Genomic DNA, 22,595 nt, shown 5'->3' on the forward strand with positions numbered 1-22,595 from the left:
AGATTCACTGAGCCTTAAAGCAACGAGAAGATTTAATATCAATCTAAAGATTTAATATTAATCTAAAGATTTAATATCTAAAGATTTAATATTAATCTAAAGATTTAATATCTAAAGATTTAATATTAATCTAAAGATTTAATATCTAAAGATTTAATATTAATCTAAAGATTTAATATCTTAAGATTTAATATTAATCTAAAGATTCACGAGAAATCAAAAATACAAGCATGAAAGATTATTATAGTAGATATACAAGCATAGAATATAAACACTGTAAATAGTAACATGATAGAAAAACTCATTCTAGAGCTTCAGCTGACTAAATATATTGATTAATTATATCAGTGATCAATTATTTCATGATATTTTAGTAATAAATGAGATCAGAGGTTTTCACAGTAACAGGAAAGCAAAAATGTAACAAATGAATAAAATGAGAATAAAATATTTCAGTCAGAAATTAAAACATTTACTGAACAGAAATCTGTTCAAATTCTGGATTTTATATAAAATAATACTTTATGGTGTTAGTAGGTCTTCAGTTTTACAATCAGATTATGTTTCAAATAAAAAGTGAAATAAAGAAGCTTCTATTATTAATAATGAAAACATTAATAAGGCAGGATTCATACAGAAACCAAATGGACACTTTAGGATGATTTCAGAGTCAGATTATAATCCAGGACTAGAATAATCTGTCTGCATTATAATGTAATAAAGATTAATAAATGCAATAACTGGACTTTCCATAAACACAAAATATTTCCAGGTTTTCTTTGGTAAAACGAGGCGAAACAATAAATCATTTCATCTGGTTTCCTTTCAGCCGATCAGCCGATATTTAGACATGAAACTGAAATTATCTTCCTCTGTGAAGGTCTAGAAATCGACCTCTGACCTCATCAGAGAGACGTCTGACTGACAGACCGGCCCACCGGATCAGAGGTCAATGTCTGCAGTTAACTGTCTGTTGCAGACTCAGCAACTTTCTTCCTCTATGTAGCAACATTTCAGACGAAAACGAGGCCAAAATTAGAACCAGCAGGTCAGATTTAAAGATTTATAATCGGCCAGAAAATTACAATCAGTGCAGCTTGAAACTAAAGAGCCATGTTCTGGGTCTGATGAGAAAATGATGATGATCAGGAGGTTCTGGGTCAAACTGAACAGTTCTTCTCCCTGATGGATCATGAACTGGTTCCTCAGGCAGCAGAAATGATTCAGTTCCTTCAGATCTTCATTCTGTCATCAATAATCAATAGTGATCAATAACCGGCTGTAGACTGGACCAGAAGACCAGGAAGTGTCCTCTGTTGGTCCATCAGAACCTTCACTGAGATCGGCTCTGATCCAAAGTCTGACTGGATCAATAATCAGAGATGATCAACCTGATCAGACTGATTGATCACCCATTAGAGGAGATGGATCAATAGAGTTGCTTCTGGTCCTGGTGTCCTCTGGTCCTGGTGTCTCTGGTTGGACCTGGAATCTCCCTGATGAGGAGACAGAGGACAGTCAGACACAATCCAGCAGCATCAACCAGATGCTGATCAATAAATCAATGGATCTGAACTGATCAAGTCAGACGACTCCAAAGCTTCTCTCTACATTCAGTCATTCAGCCAATCAGGTGCTGAGCTGCTGCAGTAGCTACAGCTGCTCTGGTGGCTACCAGACATTAGCATCAGTCTGACAGAGAAGAACGGTCTAGTCAAAGGACAACAGCTGAGACGGATTAGAACTGGCAACCCGTCCATCACAGGACAAAGCCCAACTATAGAGTATTGATCAATGCTACTTATTGATCAGAATCAGAGGAGGAGGTTTGATTCTGTCTGGGTGGAGAAAGATGGAGGCAGAACCTCCAGAACCCGACTGCAGCTCTAATTTTTCTCTCTCCACCTTCCTGGTTGTTCTTCCAGCTGCTCTCTCTCCTCTTTTTACTGTTTATTTCCTCTGATTCATCTCCTCCTACTAACAGAACCAGAACCAGAACCAGAAGGTTCTGCTGGGAGAAACAACCTGGACCTCTTCCTCCTGCTCTGCTTCCTCATCTTCATCACATTGACCTTTGGACCTTCTTATTAGTAAACCATCACTATTGATCAGAACCAATCAGCTTATTGGAAAAATACATTTAAACCACTGACCTTTGACCTGGAGACTAACTTGTTTCCTCATCAGCATGTCTCCGTCTCTGTTATAAACGCTGCAGGTGTAGGTCCCTGTGTCTCTAAATGTGGGACATGTCAGAGTCAGACTGAGGTTTTTATTCTTCAGTGCGTTTCCATCCATCTTGGTTCTGGTTCTGTATTTCTGGTCCTGTTCTCCAGGCTGATCAGAACCGTTCTGATACACATGGACCTTCTTGTTGTCTTCGTCCTTCCACTCCACCTTAACGCCTCCATCCAGCCTCTCTGTGATTCTCCAGGGCAGCAGGACAGACTCCACCCCTGATTCCACCTCCACCTTTGGGACTGAGAGACAACAGAGGACAAGATGATCTGGACAGACAGCAGCAGCTCTGAGGACATTTCCTCAGACTGGAACCAGTCCAACATGATGGACTGGTTCCAGTCTGGTTCCAGTCTCCACTGGTGTCTCTGCTGAGTCCAACCAGCAGCAGGTGGACAGAATGTCCTCATGAGGACAGCAGGAAGCTGCAGACTGTCCCCAGCAGCAGCTGGACTCTGGTCCCGTCGGTCCTGGACCTCTTCCTCCTGCTGCTTCCTCAGCTTCATCACTCATTACACTGACCTTTGACCTTCTAATCAGAGAACCATCAGTATTGATCAGAACCAATCAGAACCTTTAAACTACTGACCTTTGACCCAGAGCAGAACTCGTTTCTCCATCAGCATGTCTCCGTCTCTGAGAACGCTGCAGGTGTAGATCCCTTCGTCTTTAAATATGGGCCACAACAGAGTCAGACTGAGGTCTCCAGTTCTCAGTGGATCTTCATCCATCCTGGTTCTGGTTCTGTAGATCTGGTCCTGTTCTCCAAGCTGATCAGAACCGTTCTGATAAACATGGACCGTCCTGTCGTCTTTGTCCTTCCACTCCACCTTAACGTCTCCATCCAGACTCTCTGTGATTCTCCAGGGCAGCAGGACAGACTCCTTCCCTGGTTCCACCACCACCTGTTCTGGGACTGAGAGACAACAGAGGACAAGATGAGCTGGACAGACAGCAGCAGCTCTGAGGACATTTCCTCAGACTGGAACCAGTCCAACATGCTGGACTGGTTCCAGTCTGGTTCCAGTCTCCACTGGTGTCTCTGCTGAGTCCAACCAGCAGCAGGTGGACAGAATGTCCTCATGAGGACAGCAGGAAGCTGCAGACTGTCCCCAGCAGCAGCTGGACTCTGGTCCCGTCTGTCCTGGACCTCTTCCTCCTGCTGCTTCCTCAGCTTCATCACTCATTACACTGACCTTTGACCTTCTAATCAGACAACCATCAGTATTGATCAGAACCAATCAGAACCTTTAAACTACTGACCTTTGACCCAGAGCAGAACTCGTTTCTCCATCAGCATGTCTCCGTCTCTGTTATAAACGCTGCAGGTGTAAAACCCTCTGTCTCTCTCTTTGGGTCGTTTCAGAGTCAGACTGAGGTTTTTATTCTTCAGCAGGTTTTCATCCATCTTGGTTCTGGTTCTGTAGATCTGGTTCTGTTCTCCAGGCTGATCAGAACCGTTCTGATACACATGGACCGTCCTGTTGTCTTCGTCCTTCCACTCCACCTTAACGCCTCCATCCAGCCTCTCTGTGATTCTCCAGGGCAGCAGGACAGACTCCTTCCCTGATTTCACCTCCACCTTTGGGACTGAAAGACAACAGAGGACAAGATGATCTGGACAGACAGCAGCAGCTCTGAGGACATTTCCTCAGACTGGAACCAGTCCAACATGCTGGACTGGTTCCAGTCTGGTTCCAGTCTCCACTGGTGTCTCTGCTGAGTCCAACCAGCAGCAGGTGGACAGAATGTCCTCATGAGGACAGCAGGAAGCTGCAGACTGTCCCCAGCAGCAGCTGGACTCTGGTCCCGTCTGTCCATCGTTTGCCTCCAGTTGGACTCTGACTGGCAGAGAGACGAGGACACGTCGCCCTGGAGACCAGCAGAGGACAGGAAGCAGAACTTCAGAACTTCCTGTCCTCTGTTGGAGACAGAAGGTCCAGTTGGACTGGGGCCGGTTCTGTCTGGGTTCTGGTTCTGTCCCACATCAGGACGTCCTTCAGTCCTCATGGACATGAAGTTCTGAGTTAGGCCTGTCGCGATAAACGATAACCCAATTAATCGAACGATAAGTTAAAACTATCGATGTCATTTTAATTATCGGCTATATCGTGTCATCTCTTACTGTTGATGACACTGAATGAAAAAAGGCTCAGCTCCGGTGCTCTCCACTGACCCTCCCTTCCTTATTTCTTAGTCTAATGCCCAGCGCGCGCTGCACCATCTAATGTCGGCCCATTACCAAAACCTGAGAGACACATTAGCCGACAGAATCCTAGCTATAACGGTTCGATCGAACCGTGTTGTGTCCAACAATGGATCTCTAAGATTGTCGTTCGGGGTAAAAAATCCTGTAGTTTGAACTATTGCATCATTCAGTCGGATTCTTCTCTATTTAAATCTAATTATCACTGAAGGGCAATAAACTATACAGACTTCATAATCTACACTCTTTTGGTTGAATGCAGTGTTTATTTCCATTTTGGCTTCATGTTGTTTAGTTTTTATTCATTTATTGTAAATTGAGACTAAGAATCTATTTTATTTTGGTTGTGTTATTTATTTTGTGTATCAGTCCCAGTGTTAAGTGTCTTTTGAAAGTAAAGTGTTTCTGTCTTTGGCAGGAAATCGCATGTATTATTATGTAATTTCCATTAAATCAATGTAAAAAGGTCTTCAAACAATATTATCGCTTATCGCAATAATTTTTGAGACAATTAATTGCCCAGAAAAATCTGTTATCGTGACAGGCCTACTCTGAGTTCTGGTCAGGTTGATGGAGCTACTGGACCCAGCTGGTTCTGGAGCCGAGCAGAGGTCCAGAACCTTCACCTGGACCTGGAGGTTCTGAATCTCTGAGGACTGGTTCTACTGGGTTCTGAAGGGATCCAGGGTTCTGATGGAGGTCAGGGGTTAAATGGTTCAGAACCAGAACCAGCTAAATGTCAATTAGAACCGACCAGAACCAGAACCGACCCAGTTCAAACAGAGAGAAAAGATGGACATGGTTCTGATCCAAACAGTTCCTCTAAAAGTAGATTTAAACCACTGACCTTTGACCTTTAGCCAGACGTCTTTCTTCATCAGTTTGTCTCCATTCCTGTTATAAACGCTGCAGGTGAAGATCTTACTGTCTCCATATCTGGGCCATTCAAGAGTCAGACTGAGGTCTTTAGTCTCCAGCAGGTTTTCATCCATCTTGGTTCTGTCTTTGTAGATCTGGTTCTGTTCTCCAGGCTGATCAGAACCGTTCTGATACACATGGACCGTCTTGTCGTCTTCGTCCTTCCACTCCACTTTATCCACAGACCGTCTGTATTTACAGACCCAGAGGCAGCGTGGGACTTTCAAGGGCAGCAGGACAAACTTCTCCCCTGATTCCACCTCCACCTGTTGGACTGAGAGACAACAGAGGACAAAATGAGCTGGACAGACAGCAGCAGCTCTGATGGTCACATGACTCTGTGTCTCCTGCAGGACTCTGAGGACAGAGACATGAGTCCATGTCTAAGAGGAACCAGCTGCTGCCTGCAGCAACACACCAAACTCCTCTCCCCAGTCAGGCAGGAAACTGCTGAGACCTGACCCACAATGCACCAGGAGCCGCTGACCCACAATGCACCAGGAGCCACTGGCCCACAATGCACCCACAATGTGGGCTGCTGGCCCACAATGCACCAGGAGCCGCTGACCCACAATGCACCAGGAGCCGCTGGCCCACAATGCACCAGGAGCCGCTGGCCCACAATGCACCAGGAGCTCCTGGTACTAATATTCCTAGTTCTGTAAAAGATAAATTATAAAACTCCATGTTTTTTTCATTTTCTTAAGGATGTAGCTCCCCTAACTTCTTCAAATTAGGTAAAATGGGAAGCTTTATTTTTTTCTGTACTTTTTAGCACATTCTGAACAGAAACACTGTCACAGAAAGCACAGCACAGACCTTGATAGTTTGACTACCTTGACAAGGGAGTTGGTTGACCTTTGATGACCTTATTATTTATATTATTAATAATAGTTTATATTGCTATAATTTGTAATACCAGTATAAATTTTAAAAATGTCCTGCACAAACATAGCACAGTTGATTGACACCAAATTTATTTATGTTTCCAAATGTGAGTAGGGCCAGGGGAGCGGTTGACCTCTGATGACCCTGGAGAATATTTTTCTTAATATCTTCAGAATAATAGCAGTACAAACGAAAATTTTTGCTGCACAAACCAGCACAAACGCAGCCGAGTTGATTGACACCAATTTTGTCTGATTTGAAGAAGGTGGGGGGGCCAACTTCACTCAGGTGATTTACCTGAACACAGAAAGCTACAGAATCTGTTAAAACTATGAACTAAAGTAAATAAAAGAGAGATCAAATACAATACATAAAAATGGGAGGATAATATAGGAAACAGCGCCCCTTCACTTCCAGAGTGCAATGGTCCCATTTCCATATAAGGTCTGAGACTGGCAGTAGTCCCTCCCCCTTCCTGTTTGACTTCCTTTTCTTCAGTCCTGCTCTGGAGGACAGCAGACACTGACCAAAGGCATTATGGGTAATGCAGTTCTAGAGACTCACCTGGACTCCAATGGAACAAGAAATAAAGTGCAGCAGCAGCCAGACCCAGTAGAACCAGTAGAACCAGTAGAACTATGACCCAGACTGGAAACGGTTCTGTGGAGACAAATGAAGATGGAGGAATTATAATAACAGAATTATAATAACAGAATTATAATAACAGAATTATAATAACAGAATTATAATAACAGAATATTTTCATAATCAGATGATTTTCCATTAAATCTGAGTTTCATTAACAGGAAACCTGGTTGACTCAGTTTGACTAGAAGAGATCTGATTGGTGGAGCTGGTTGCCCTGGTAACATGATCTGGATCAGTTCATCTGATTCTGATTGGTTGATCCTGATAGAAGGTCAGGATGAGGAGCTGATGGAACCAGAACCGGTTCTGGATCACCTGGTTCTGGATCTATCAGATATTAAATTAGTGTTGATGTTCTACACAGGAAGCGTTTCATTCTAAATTATATCAATAAATATCAATCAATATTCCATGAAACAGATACATGTCCTCATATTTTACCTTTTTTATTTTATTTCCAGGTTTATTGATTTTATTATCATCTATTCTTGTCATTATGCTGCTTTATTTAGTGAAGCTACTTTACATATTTTATGTTTGGATTAAAAGTTTCTTAGCAGAAAAAACAGAAACTTTGTGAGAAAATGCAGTAAATCCTCATGTTAGCTTCAGCTGCTACTAAAGAAAAGGCATTTGGACTCAAGATGTTCTGGAGAAAAATTTATGCCAGAACTGATCCATTTACTTTCTGGCTCCAAATGGTTCTGACTCAACTTCCCGGGTCCGAATCAAACAGCCTTGCAGGTCTGGACCATGTTTGGTTTTAATCTACATTTAAATAAACTCAGTGTTTTGGCTCCAGAGTTTAACTTCCAACATTTCTGGTTCCCCTTCAGCTAAATGTAACCCACATATATATGTGTGATACTATTGTTAGTAGTAGTTTGTATTTTATTTCTTTAGGATTTTGTTTTGTTATTTAATGCAACCAGCCAGGCGCGTGCAGGAGCACCTGCCCCTTTTGCTCCATGACCTCAAGTGCCCTTTTGGTCTTTTTTTTTTCTTACACATGTAGCCTACTACAATTATTACTTTTATTATTTATTATTATTTATTAATTATTATTATTATTATTATTATTATTATTATATTATTATTACTTTGCAAGAAAAACAACACAATAAGCCCTCCGGTCACATTGTTACCTTTGACCTTTTGCCCGTGACGCACGACGCACTTGCCTCTCGCGCGGTGAGATAAGGCAGCTAGATGGGAGCCGGCAAGATGGCGGCGTGAGTAGTCGATCTTTACAAGCTCTTCCAAGAATGTTTTAATAAGGAGCCTTTATAGCTACTTTAATACAGGGAAACACTTATTTTGAGACCTTTGCTAGATATTGTGTTCAAATAGACACTCCGAAGACTTCAAAGAATGGCTGCTAGTGGTAAACGTAAATCCGTGAGCATTGAAAGTACACCAACTAAAATGTCGGCTAAAAGTCACAAGTCGGCGGAGGACCAGGACCTCACTGAAAACATTATAGCAGCTTTAAAGTCGACGATAAATGAGAGAGCGGACGGTCTTCAAGCCAGCATAAATGAGCTAAAAGATTCTGTGGATTATATTCATGCTGAAATGAAAGAAATGCAAGAAAAGATGACTGAAACCGTCAGGAGAGTGGAGAACTCGGTAAAAAGGTGCTGCAGGTGGAAAACAAGCTGCTCGAGCTTTCACGTTATAAAAGAAGATGGACCTTGCGTCTTTCAGGATTAACTGAAGAAGAAAGGGAAGATGTTCGCAGAAAGGTTATTTCCATTTGCCAGAATGCACAGAAAAACTGCCAGACGTCATCGACAGCGTACATCGGCTGGGTCGCAATAAAAGCACAGGGCGTCCTCAGAAGTGATGATCCAGTTCTCCATGAGACACTAAGGGACACGGTATGGAAGGCGGCTAAGCAGTCATCTTTCCTGAAGTCAAGCAACCTGCGCTTTAAGGAGGACCTCTCTCCAGAGGACCGTCAGGAAGAAACATGCTGTGGCCACTGGTGAAAAAAGCACACGAAGAAGGGAAAACAGCCTCTACATTGGCCCCAAAGCCTTCGTCATTGACAGGGATGGAAAAAGAAAAGAACTTGTTCCTGGTAATGTCTAGAAGACATTTTGAAACAAAGAGCTAACAGTTAAGTAATGACACTTACATATTATAAAGGCTCCATTCATTATTTAATTTTTTGGACGGGAGAATTTGTAAGATTTCCTGCAACTTAATTTTCAGGGTTAGTAGCTACAACTCTTAGTAGCAATTTTATGTTTAAAATTATTTCACTTAATGCTCGAGGGTTAAGAAACAATACTAAAAGAAAGGCAACTTTCCTATATCTTAAAAATTTTAAAGCTGATTTCTGTTTTATTCAAGAAACTCATTCCACTGCAAATGATACCAAATTCTGGAAAAGTCAATGGGGGACGAATTATGGCTGGCACATGGCACTACTCAATCAGCAGGAGTGGCAATATTACGAAACAACTTCAATGGAGATGTTTTATGCTCACTCTTAGATACATATGGACATTTTGTTTCATTAGCTGTATCAATAAATGAATATTTTTTTGTTAGGTTCTATCTATGGGTTTAATACCAAAGCAGAAAATACGCAACTTTATGATAGATTAAGTAACGGGGTGAATTATCTATGTGACAAGTATCATAATATGAATATTATTATTGGTGGGGACTTCAATTCAACTCTTGATGATTCATTAGACAGATTTCCTCCAAAGGCTGATATAAATACAAACACAGCTCTTAAAGACTTTATATCAACCTTTGGCCTGATTGATGTATGGAGACAAAAAAATAGCTCAAAAATTGAATTCACATGGCAAAACAAATCGGGCTCCTTTCAATCAAGAATTGACTTTTGGTTGATATCTGATTTAATAACAGATGAAATTAAGTCGGATATTCTACCAGCTCCTTTATCAGATCACAAGCTAATTTTGATTGAAAAAACTAAATTAAATAAATAAAATTACAGCTTAATGGAAACTCAATTCGTCACTGTTAGAAGATAAAACAGTAGAAGAAAATATTAAACAATTATTAAGTATTGGAATACAGCTTGTAGCCAGAAGGAATTTAGTAAAAACTGGGAACTCCTCAAATATGAACTTCAGAAAATTTTTATGAAAACTGGAGCTGAATTTGCTAAAAAAAAAAAAGAGAAAAATAGAATCAGAAATAATAAAAGAAATTATCTCTTTAAATAATGTTCTACTAGAAAATATATCTGAAGAACAAAAGATTAGATTAAACCATTTCCAGTTGAACCTGGACAATATTTACACATCTAAAGCTAAAGGAGCCTACGTCAGGTCGAGACAGAAATGGTTAGAAGAAGGAGAAAAAAACTCTTCTTATTTTTTTAGGTTAGAAAAAAAGCACCAAAAGTCTAACAGTATTATGAAACTTCAAATTAATAACAGTATAACTGAAGATCCTGTTCAAATCTCTTCTTATTGTGAAACTTTTTTCAAAGAGTTGTATCAGTCACGGTGTTCTGATGAAACTATTACACTATTTATTAACTCGATGAATAATATGCATCAAATCAGTAAAATTAATAAAGACCATTGTGATTCTCTGATCACTCTTGAAGATATTCAAAAGTCTATCAATAAATTAAAATTAAATAAATCTCCAGGGACAGATGGTCTCAATGCAGAATTCTATAAAAAGTTTTCAGAGCAATTGTCGCCATTTTTACTTCAAGTTTATCTTGAAAGTTTGGACTCTGGATCACTTCCACCTACAATGACCCAACGCCTAATTACACTGATTCCTAAACCACAAACAGACAAGCTTCTTCTAGATAATTGGTGACCAATTACATTACTACAAAATGATTATAAAATTATTGCAGGTTGCATTGCTACAAAAATTAAGAATACTCTTGAAGAAGTGATTGATGAAACTCAATCTGGATTCATTCCAGGCAGACATATAACTAACAATATTAGACTTATATTGGATTTGCTAGATTATTCAGATTTAATTCATATTATTTCTGGATTTTTTTCAAGCCTTTGACACAGTGGAGCATACATTTTTGTTTAAGGCATTAGAGGTATTTGGATACGAACAAATCTTCATTAAAAGCTGTCAAATGTTATATAGGAATTGCAATGCGTCTATAAAATTGTCACATGGCTGCTCTAAAAGATTTGATTTGAAAAGAGGTCTCAGGCAAGGATGTCCAGTATCTCCATACTTATTTATTCTGGCCATGCAAATTCTTTCTATCAAAATCAAAGAAAAAATAACAGGGATTAATGTTGCAAACAAAAATATTGTAATCTCTCAACTCGCTGATGACACTGCACTTTTCTTAAAGAATAAGTGCGAAATAAAAAAATCTATTGAAATTATCAACTCATTTTCCGAAGCTTCCGGTTTAACTCTAAATCTAAATAAATGTGAAACACTTTCCATTAAATCTCAATTAAAAGGCACATTTTTCAACATTCCTATAAAAGATAAAGTTAAATATCTTGGAATCACAATAATTAAAGATCAAAATATAAGATCAACAGAAAACTTTAACCCTATCATTAAACTGGTTAACAAAGATTTAATCTGTGGCTACAGCGAGATCTCTCTCTCTTAGGACGTTCATTATTGGTCAAAGCTGAAGGAATATCTAGACTCGTTTACCCAGCCCTTGCTCTTGACGTTCCAAAACAAATCATTACTAACATTAATAAAATAAATTTTAACTTCATATTGAAAAAGAAATGCCATCTCATTAAGAAAAGTAGTTTAATGAATAAAGTTGAAAAAGGTGGAATTGAAGCTCTTGACTTCATATCTTTAAATAATTCATTCAAAATTAAATATTTAAAAAATCTCTATATGGAATGCTATTCCAATTTACAACTTTAATAAAATTGGAGGTTTACCTTTTCTTCTTAGATGCAATTACAGTATTCCCAAAATACCCTTAAAATTATCTACGTTTCATAAACAAATGCTGTTAAGCTGGACACTTTTGTACAAACACAATTTCTCTCCTCATAAATATTATATATGGAATAATGAAGACATTAAATACAAAAATAAGACAATATTCTATAAAAATGGTTTGATAAGGGAATATTTCTTGTAAGCCAGTTACTAAATCCAGACGGCCATTTATTGTCTTATTCTGACTTTATGTAACTTTTCCAATTTCCTGTTACTCCTAAGGAATATGCAGTGGTATTTGACGCAATCCCTAATGCAGTGCTTCTGCATTCGCTAATGCAGAAGCACTCCCCACTATTTGAGAAGCACTGCCCTAGTGGGTCATTAAAGCTTTTATCATCTTTACCTCCACGTCAAACTAACTCTATACCAAATTTTGATCCAAATTCAATTTATATTGACTATGATTGTCCTTTTATAAGTAAGAAAGCAAACAACTAAATGTTAAGAAATATTCTATTAAGAGATATGGTTTTTTCACCAGCTTGTGTATTTTATTGGTCCAGAATTTTCAAAAATATAAATTGGAGATGGACTTGGTTACTCCCTAAAAAATACTTAATAAATAATAAAATAAAATAAATTTCTTATAAAATAATTCAGTGTGTATCCCAATAAAACATTTTTGATAAAAAGATATAAATGGGATTTGGATCCTATGTGTACTTTCTGTAAAAATAATGAAGAAACTCTTGTTTATCTTTTTTGGGATTTTAATTACACTAAAATATTCTGGAGAGATATGACAAATTATTTTCATCAAAAAAATGTAAATATTACTTTTACAGCTAAGGATAAAACTGTTTGGGATGGACAAATGTAAACTTGTTAAAACAAAATTATTATACGTTGTTAACGTTTTTATTATTTACAGTAAATATCATATTCATACCTCCGAATATTCAGAGCACAAACCTAACCTTAAGATTTTATTATCCTCTATTAATATTTAAATAGAATCTTTAAAAATTAGCTCAAATGCCAAAGCCATTCAAATCTTAGATGCCCTTAAGGAAATAAAACCCTGGAGCAGCGATTGGATGTTAATATTGTAAAACAATTGTTCTATAAAGCCCTTTATTGTTGTAAATGTATCTTTGTAATTAAGAGTGTTAGATGTTGTTTATGTTTGTTCTGTTTTTGCAATAAAAAAAAAGAGAGATAAAGCGGCTAACTGCAGAGCTCCAGCTAGCGAACGTTCCAGATCACAAAACAGCTTTTGGTGAACTGAAAAAAATATTTTTGGTGAAAAAACTGGAGTTGGCTTGCTACTGTCAGATAACGGAAAACGTTAAATGTTGTATCGTTTCTCCTTCAGCACGGAGTCGCGGTTTAAGCAGAAATGAAATATAACAAAAGGAAAATATCGGGCGCTCTCCGAGTCCGCCTTTCTCTGAATAAACTGAGCGGGAGGAGGCAGACAGGTGAGGAAAAGCTGTTCTTATCTATCGATCCAGTATTTTTATCATCAGACATTAGGCTGTTGTTGTGCTATGAGCTAGCTGCTAGCTAATGACTTTGCTAGCAAAGCAAGGTAACTAAATAGCTTCCCTGTATTGTTAATGACAGTAGTCTTTCTTCAGTATTACTTATGCAATAGGGGCACATCGCCCGTCCAAAACCTATCATCTCCATAATGGATATATGTCCGATTTTCTAATTTTCTTTGGTGAATGATGTATATTGCATTTATTCTAGCGTTAGGTAAATGTATCTTGAAGGAGAATTTAAATAAAAGTCCAACAAGGATATTCATTTAGAATTAAAAATAACTCATCCTGAACTACCATGATAGATATAATGTATGTAATAATCAAACTGTTTCTGTCCAATAAAGCATGTCATTAATGAAGGGGCAAACATAAACTTTTATTGCACACATCAGAAATCTTTGGTTTTGATTTTAGGCTCTCCCCAGACGTCATGTGAGAATCGCAAGCAAAACTTTGAATAACAAGCAAAGATTTCTGACATGCGCAAATAAGTTTGTTTTGCAAATAATTTTTTTTTTTCATGAGATAAAAATTTGTGATTTCAGTTTAAAAAAAATTTAAGCTAAACATTTTTTTGTTGAAAAAAATGTTACAATTCAAAATGTCTTGATCACAATTTTATATTATTTAATTGAGGTTAGTATTTTAATTGAATAATTGTGAAACAAATTGAACTCCATAGGAGAGGTCTCATTTTCTCTGAAATTAATATTGTTATGCTGTGGACTGAACAACATATTGGTTTAAACACAAGGGTAAAGAATTGGTAGTGTGGTTTATTAGTGTTCTGATCATAATTCTTTGTTTTGCTTTTTCAGTTCAAAGACGCCACGTAAAGAGAGACGTCAGAAACAAAAAACAAAGGCAGTGGATTGTTGACCAACTGGGTCAACTGTACCAATCATTCACAGTGAGGTTATTAACATTCTCCAAGACATGACCAACAGAAAACTGCTGCTGTGAACAAAAGAGAAGAAAAATAGCAAAAAATGCTTAAAAGCTTTAAAAGGCAAGAGACTGAAATAAACAAGACTTCACTCAACACAGAGAAGATGAGACAATGAGAAAAAAAAGAAAAGAAACTGAAAAAAAAGAAGAGGAAAGATTGAAGAAAATGTACATAGGTACTTACAAAATACACTAAAACACAAATAGAGTAGTCTTTTCTCATAGTGATATGCATTAGTTACATTTTGCTTTGTTTTTTTCCTGCAGTTCCACGTTAAAGTTTGATGCAGCTCTGTTTTTCTGAATGGACCGTCTTCATCTCCACTGCAAGTACAGCAACCCAAGCAGATGTTCTTTGATTGTATGTCTCACAATTTTGTAATCTATCATTGTTAATTAAACTCGGAAAGCTGTGTGACTTTGTTAATATTCTGTCCTAAAATGTGATTAGATGTGCCCTTTTTTTTTGAGCACATGCCCCTTTAGTGGTCTCTGCACGGCCCTGCAACCAGCAAATCAGTATATATTTTAATTCTGAGTTTTCTTGTGATACCAGAAAACACCAGCAGGTGGCTTGTGAGTTACACTCTGATATAGACAGCAGAAGAATTCGACGAAGAAGAGAAATCGTAGCTGGCTGTAGCACGTTGTGCTGAGATACTGCATGCTAAAAGTTATATCTTGATAAATTCCGGTAACGGTTAAAGAAAAGAAGATTTGTGACCTGATCCCTGGCAGTAAAAAACATTTTTACTGTGATTTTCTCTGGTGAATGTTGTAATGAATTTTTGCAACCGAAGTTAAGATAATGCTAACTGGCGTCACAGGCATTACTGTTCATATGTTCCGACAAGGAAGAAACATAAAAAAAAAAAAAAACAATCGGAGAAAACGTGAGATTAAAATGATTTTCACTGTACTTTGTTATGTACTGGAATAATAATTTTAAAGTAGCAGAATAGTACATAAGTTAACTTTTAGGTTAAGACAAACTTAGATACAGATCCAAACTGGGACAGCTGGTGACTCTCTGAACGCAGAGGATTAGACAGAAAACGGGCCTAGACTCCTTGGATCTCTTTAGACAGAGTCTGTCTGCCAGGCAATTAACAAATTCCTGAGCATGGTTCAAAAGTTCATTAGGATCTTAAAACTTTTTATAAATAATTTTATCTATATTAGAATTAACTATATTTCTTTAAGCATGTTTTTAATTAGTTACTTATTAGATCCAAACTTATAGTCATTATTTAGCATTACATTGTGTGCAAGCTTGGTTAAAAATACAAACTACTTTCTTGTGGAAACATTTTGAGGCAGAGATAGCGCTGCAGCTGCAATCATATATCAAACTGGACAGCGGCTGATACGAGAAGGGTTGGCCGTATATCTGCTTTTGGGGCTCTTTAGCAGGAGGTAATAAAATTAACATTAAGATAGCCCACACAAAGGAAAAGAACACACCTCCTAATGCATATATTTAAATGAGGAGAATACGCAGTCTATAAAAAATGGTTTGTTTCACAGCAGAAGTTGGAATCTCTTTGTGCTGAGTGAGAGTTTCCCAGAGGATGCATCTTCTGTTTTGTCTTTTTTTTACTCAGTTCTTTGTCTCTGTTTTGTCATGTCTTGGACTTTTGATGATCTAGGTGAGATGCTCATTGTAACATTCTTCTTGAATTGATTTTCTCTGGATAAAACTGAATATCTGAAGTCTGACGTCATATGATTGCTCTTTTCTCTCTGCACATTTAAACAGACACAAGAATTCGGGACAAAGAAGAATTAATTAAAGAGCTAAATCAAGTTATTCCTCTTTTTAATTCTTAACAGTACAAACTTATAATGGGTCGCATACAGTGTGATGTTTATTTTTTTTGAAAGCTTGCCATTAGTTGAATATTATTTTGTGATAAATGGAATTTATTGCTTCCTGCATACTATTGGATTTTAATAGTTAATTGAGATCTATATATATATATATATATATATATGCAGGTTGTTTTTTTTTTTAGAACCACATTCAAGTTGGAAGATTGTCCAGCTGCACAGCATCGCAGGCCTGGATTGGATTGCTGAGCTCCAGGTTTCAACCCAAGACCTGGGACTGCTGGATCCGCTGCCTACTTTGCACTGGATAAGATTTTGGATCCAAAGAAAACATGGCTGTTTAACCAAGACTTGACTGACTGACCTAAATTATAATTACTAAACTAAAAAAGCTTCTAAAGGAAGGAACTGAACAATAAAACTGAACTAAAAGAAAATACACTACCTGTTATAACAAGGGTGGACACTTTATGTTGAAACAAAATTGTACAATAATATTCTGTTTAAATTTTGTATTAAACAGTCTGTTCATTATTCCTGATAGTATGTTTGTGCTTATTATCCTCCTTTTGTACTTAGAAAGATAGACTAATTGTAACTTCAACATAGAAATCTAAGTTTTCTCAACTCATTTGTTCGTAAGTTACACTAGTTTGCTTACATAAGGAATTCATTTTATTGGGGCCTGCCAATAGCAATGCATAAGGTCAGTTACTGACTTGCGAAGCAAGTCAGTAACTGACCTTATGCATTGCATGGCAGGCACCTATTAATCTACACCTAATAGAACGCCTCTTTATTATTATTATTGGGGCCTGCCCATAGCAATGCATAAGGAGAGCAGTGACTGACTTGCAAAGCAAGTCAGTCACACCCATGACAGTTGACCTCTTTAGAACTACAATTCCTGAAGGTTAGAACTACAACATGGCGGAACACTCAGTGCCTACAAAAGAGTCAGAGCTGATTGTCAGAACTACAACATGGTGGAACTGTGAGTTACTACTGAGGAGGAATGAGCTGGCCATTAGAATTACATTGTGTTTGGGCTTTTTATTACTGATTTTGACCAACCATTGTTACACACAGGATTAGTGTGGCAATTTTAAATTAAGCTTAATGAAAATTTCAAAATAAAAGCCCTGAGATGCAAAGCAAGTCAGTCACTGCTCTCCTTATGCATTGCTATGGGCAGGCCCCTATTAATCTTCACCCAATAGAATGTCTCTTTATAATTAACTTATTCTTCCGTAGACCGGAATGCGGCTCGCACCGCTGCGAGCCCACCCACAAAAGTGGTATCAAAACGTCCGGCATTGGAGCTATTACTTTTATGGGGAATCGGCGCTACGACGGCGACGTAAAAAGCAAAAAACGAGCAAAATTTCCAACAGCCGAACCGAAAAGCTCAACTGCCAAAACCTAGAGTGTAACTGACGTTTCGTTAGAGTGTGGGAAGCAGTGCGATTCTGACCCAAATAAATTTTGAAATCGCCGCCACGCCCACAAATATCGTGCTATCGGTATGAAACTCGGTCATGACATAGATACGAATGTTTGCTCCGGTAAAATGTTTTCAAAATTTTTCTAGGGCTTACGGTTTTCTGTCAAGGTGCTTTAGAGCAAAATCAAGTTCCAGCCTAACTGACGCTCTCCACCATATATTTTCATACTTTTATGGAAAATTTCAGACCTCAACACACCATTTTTCTCTCATCGCTGTAATTACTGTGAATGAGCTACAGATATGATTTGCAGGACTATCGGAGACAAAAAATAGCTCTCTCATATGCTTCAAACGGTTTTCCGATACGTATCACGGTTCCCCAAAGGCAAGGAGTTGTTCGGGCTGCTTTTTCCATTATAACTGACTGAGCTCTCACAAAGATAGAAATCTGTCTCTGCCTCACACCCATGACAGTTGACCTCTTTAGAACTACAATTCCTGAAGGTTAGAACTACAACATGGCGGAACACTCAGTGCCTACAAAAGAGGTCAGAGCTGATTGTCAGAACTACAACATGGCGGAACTGTCAGTTACTACTGAGGAGGAATGAGCTGGCCTTTAGAATTACATTGTGTTTGGGCTTTTTATCACTGATTTTAAGCAACCATTGTTACACACAGGATTAGTGTGGCAATTTAAATTAAGCTTAATGAAAATTTCAAAATAAAAGCCCTGAGATTCTTTTATATCACGTAATTGCTCTCTTGGGCATTAGGTGACTTTTTTAACAAAACCACTGTTAAACTTTGGATTATTTTGGACATTTAAAATGAAGCTTAATGAAAATTTCAAAATAAAACCTTGAATATTTCTCTCAGGCCTGTCAGAAAAACTAACTTCTTCAAGCATTTAGAATTAAGTCTCTCCTTGTGTGTCACACTGACATGACAGTTGACCTCTTTAGAACTACAATTCCTGAAGGTTAGAACTACAACATGGCAGAACACTCAGTGAATACAGAAGAGGTCATAGGTGAATATAACAACTACAACATGGTGGAACTGTCAGTTACTACTGAGGAGGAATGAGCTGCTCTTTAGAACTACAATTCCTGAACGTTAGAACTACAACATGGCGGAACACTCAGTGCCTACAGAAGAGGTCATAGGTGAATATAAAAACTACAACATGGGTGGAACTGTCAGTTACTACTGAGGAGGAATGAGCTGGCCTTTAGAACTACAATGACTGCAGGTTAGAACTACAACATGGCGGAACACTCAGTGCCTACAGAAGAGGTCATAGGTGAATATAAAAACTACAACATGGCAGAACTGTCAGTTAATACTGATGAATAATCAGCTGGCCATGACAAGTACTTGGTTTTTGGGAATTTTAGAACTGATTTCAAAACTCCATAGTTACACATGGGATTAGTGTTACCATTAAAATTAAGCTTAATGTAAATTTCAAAATAACAGCCTTGACAATTTTTCCATCAAGTAATTGCTCTTTTGACCACTATATAACTGATTTAACCCAATCAGTGTTAAACATGGGATGAGATTGGCCATTTAAAATGAATCTCAATGAAAATTTCAAAATAAAAGCCTTAAGATTACTTTCTGGCTCATGCCTATTTTAGGGAAAATGGCTGCCTCAAACTGATAGAATTAAGTCTCCCCCTGTCTGACTCACAGCTGGCAGAGGACATTACCATGGCAACGGAACACAAGGGGGCCAGCTGATTAGGACTACAAAAACGCATCACTGTAGTTCTAACTTTTGGCAGAACACAGAGAAAAAAGCTGGACTTTAGAACTGCTTGTGTTTTGGGCCTTTTATAACTATTTTTAACCAACCATTGTTACACATGGAATTAGTGTGGAAATTTTAAATTAAGCTTAAAAAAATTTCAAAATAAAAGCCTTGAGAATTTTTATATTAAATAAGTGCTCTTTGACCATTATATGTCTGATTTAACCAAATCACTGTTATACATGGGATTACATTGACCATTTAAAATGAAACATTCTGAACATTTCAAAATAAAAGCCTTAAGATTCGGCCGTGGCTAATGCAGCGCCACAGGCGCTGCAATGATATTAGCTTGCATTATCTTTTCCTCTCAAGTTAGGGCACTGTCTTGGGCAGCAAGACAGTGCATTAGCATTAGCACAAACATTAGCATTTCTCTGTTCCCATCAGTGCACTGCCGTAGGCAGTGCAATAAGATTATCCCGCATGATCTTTTCCACTTAGGTTAGTGCTCTGCCTTGCGCAGCAAGGCAGAGCATTAGCATTAGCCTTTTACCTTGCATGAGGTATTAGCTTTCCCTTACTTATTACCCATATTTAGTATACTGAATGCAGTAAGTCATGTTTGTGACTCTCCACATTGTATTGATGACATTGCAGCTTTCTTTAGCATGAATGCTAATGTTTAGCATCAGAACGCTGGGTCAAATCGACGGGCACACTTTAGCAGGCCCCGGTTAAATTTTCTTCAGGAATTTTCTAGTTGGGGCCTGCCTAGCAATGCATAAGGAGAGCAGTGACTGACTTGCGAAGCAAGTCAGTCACTGCCTCCATGCATTGCATGGCAGGCACCTATTGTTCTACACCTAATAGAATGCCTCTTTATTGGGGCCTGCCTAGCAATGCATAAGGAGAGCAGTGACTGACTTGCAAAGCAAGTCAGTGACTGCCTCCATGCATTGCATGGCAGGCACCTATTAATCTACACCCAATAGAATGTCTCTTTATATATTATAACTTATTCTTCCGTAGACCGGAATGCGGCTCGCACCGCTGCGAGCCCACCCACAAAAATGGTATCAAAACGTGCGGCTTGTTCCGGCATTGGAGCTATTACTTTTATGGGGAATCGGCGTTACGACGGCGACGTAAAAAGCGAAAAACGAGCAAAATTTCCAACTGCCGAACCGAAAAGCTCAACTGCCAAAACCTAGAGTGTAACTGACGTTTCGTTAGAGTGTGGGAAGCAGTGCGATTCTGACCCCAAATAAATTTTGAAATCGCCGCCACTCCCACCAATATCGTGCAATCGGTCTCAAACTCGGTCATGACATAGATACGAATATTTGCTCCGGTAAAATGTTTTCAAAATTTTTCTAGGGCTTACGGTTTTCTGTCAAGGTGCTTTAGAGCAAAATCAAGTTCCAGCCTAACTGACGCTCTCCACCATATATTTTCATATTTATGGAAAATTTCAGACCTCAGCGCACACCATTTTTATATCATCGCGGGAATTACTATGAATGAGCTACAGATATGATTTGCAGGACTATCGGAGACAAAAAATAGCTCTCTCATACGCTTCAAACGGTTTTCCGATACGTATCACGGTTTCCGAATGGCAAGGAGTTGTTCGGGCTGCTTTTTCCATTATAACTAACTGAGCTGTCTCACAAAGATAGCAATCTGTCTCTGCCTCACACACATGACTGTTGACCTCTTCAGAACTACAATTCCTGAAGGTTAGAACTACAACATGGCGGAACACTCAGTGCCTACAAAAGAGGTCTGAGCTGATTGTCAGAACTACAACATGGCGGAACTGTCAGTTACTACTGAGGAGGAATGAGCTGGCCTTTAGAATTACATTGTGTTTGGGCTTTTTATAACTGATTTTAAGCAACCATTGTTACACACAGGATTAGTGTGGCAATTTTAAATTAAGCTTAAAGAAAATTTCAATATGAAAGCTTGAATATTTCTCTCAGGCCTTTCAGAAAAAATAACTGCTTCAAGCATTTAGAATTAAGTCTCTCCTTGTGTGTCACACCGACATGAGATGACCTCTTCTTTAGAACTACAATAACTGCACGTTTGGACTACAACATCGCGGAACAGTCAATTCCTATAGAAGAGGTCATAGGTGAATATAAAAACTACAACATGGCAGAACTGTCAGTTATTACTGAGGAGGAATGAGCTGGCCTTTAGAATTACATTGTGTTTGGGCTTTTTATAACTGATTTTAAGCAACCATTGTTACACAGTATTTGTGTGGAAACTTTAAATTAAGCTGAATGAAAATTTCAAAATAAAACCTTGAATATTTCTCTCAGGCCTGTCAGAAAAACTAACTTCTTCAAGCATTTATAATTAAGTCTCTCCTTGTGTGTCACACTGACATGACAGTTGACCTCTTCTTTAGAACTACAATTCCTGAAGGTTAGAACTACAACATGGCGGAACACTCAGTGCCTACAGAAGAGGTCATAGGTGAATATAAAAACTACAACATGGTGGAACTGTCAGTTACTACTGAGGGGGACTGAGCTGCTCTTTAGAACTACAATGACTGCAGGTTAGAACTACAACATGGCGGAAAACTCAGTGCCTACAAAAGAGGTCATAGGTGAATATAAAAACTACAACATGGTGGAACTGTCAGTTACTACTGAGGGGGACTGAGCTGCTCTTTAGAACTACAATGACTGCAGGTTAGAACTACAACATGGCGGAACACTCAGTGCCTACAAAAGAGGTTAGAGCTGATTGGCAGAACTACAACATGGCAGAACTGTCAGTTACTGCTGATGAGTAATCAGCTGGCCATGACAAGTACTTGGTTTTTGGGAATTTTAGAACTGATTTCAAAACTCCATAGTTACACATGGGATTAGTGTTACCATTAAAATTAAGCTTAATGTAAATTTCAAAATAAAAGCCTTGACAATTTTTCCATCAAGTAATTGCTCTTTTGACCACTATATAACTGATTTAACCCAATCAGTGTTAAATATGGGATGAGATTGGCCATTTAAAATTAATCTCAATGAAAATTTCAAAATAAAAGCCTTAAGATTCCTTTCTGGCTCATGCCTATTTAGGCAAAATGGCTGCCTCAAACTTATAGAATTAAGTCTCCCCCTGTCTGACTCACAGCTGGCAGAGGATCCATTACCATGGCAACGGAACACAAAGGGGCCAGCTGATTAGGTCTACAAAAACGCATCACTGTAGTTCTAACATGGCAGAACT

General features: G+C 38.3%; 2 protein-coding genes across 2 annotated transcripts in view; both read right to left on the reverse strand.

Moving 5' to 3' along the window:
- Positions 1-2,118: 2,118 nt before the first annotated feature.
- LOC129376516 (myelin-oligodendrocyte glycoprotein-like) lies at positions 2,119-3,531 on the reverse strand. Its single transcript, XM_055056123.1, has 2 exons — positions 2,828-3,531; positions 2,119-2,480 (listed from the first exon to the last, which is right to left on the reverse strand). The coding sequence occupies exons 1-2, from the start codon at positions 2,967-2,969 to the stop codon at positions 2,119-2,121; spliced, it is 504 nt and encodes a 167-aa protein (XP_054912098.1). The 5' UTR covers positions 2,970-3,531.
- The window catches only part of LOC129376517 (uncharacterized), a 226,746-nt gene continuing 207,644 nt past the window's right edge, over positions 3,494-22,595 (reverse strand). The window contains exons 4-6 of the mRNA XM_055056124.1: positions 6,815-6,910; positions 5,292-5,636; positions 3,494-3,828 (exon numbers count right to left, since the gene is read on the reverse strand). Coding sequence (XP_054912099.1) covers positions 3,494-3,828; positions 5,292-5,636; positions 6,815-6,910 — 776 coding nt within the window. The remainder of the gene's footprint in view (positions 3,829-5,291; positions 5,637-6,814; positions 6,911-22,595) is intronic.

This window comes from Poeciliopsis prolifica, unplaced genomic scaffold (genome assembly GCF_027474105.1).
Source record: "Poeciliopsis prolifica strain line A6 unplaced genomic scaffold, Auburn_PproV2 SCAFFOLD044, whole genome shotgun sequence".
In the NCBI taxonomy this organism is placed as follows: Eukaryota; Metazoa; Chordata; class Actinopteri; order Cyprinodontiformes; family Poeciliidae; genus Poeciliopsis; species Poeciliopsis prolifica.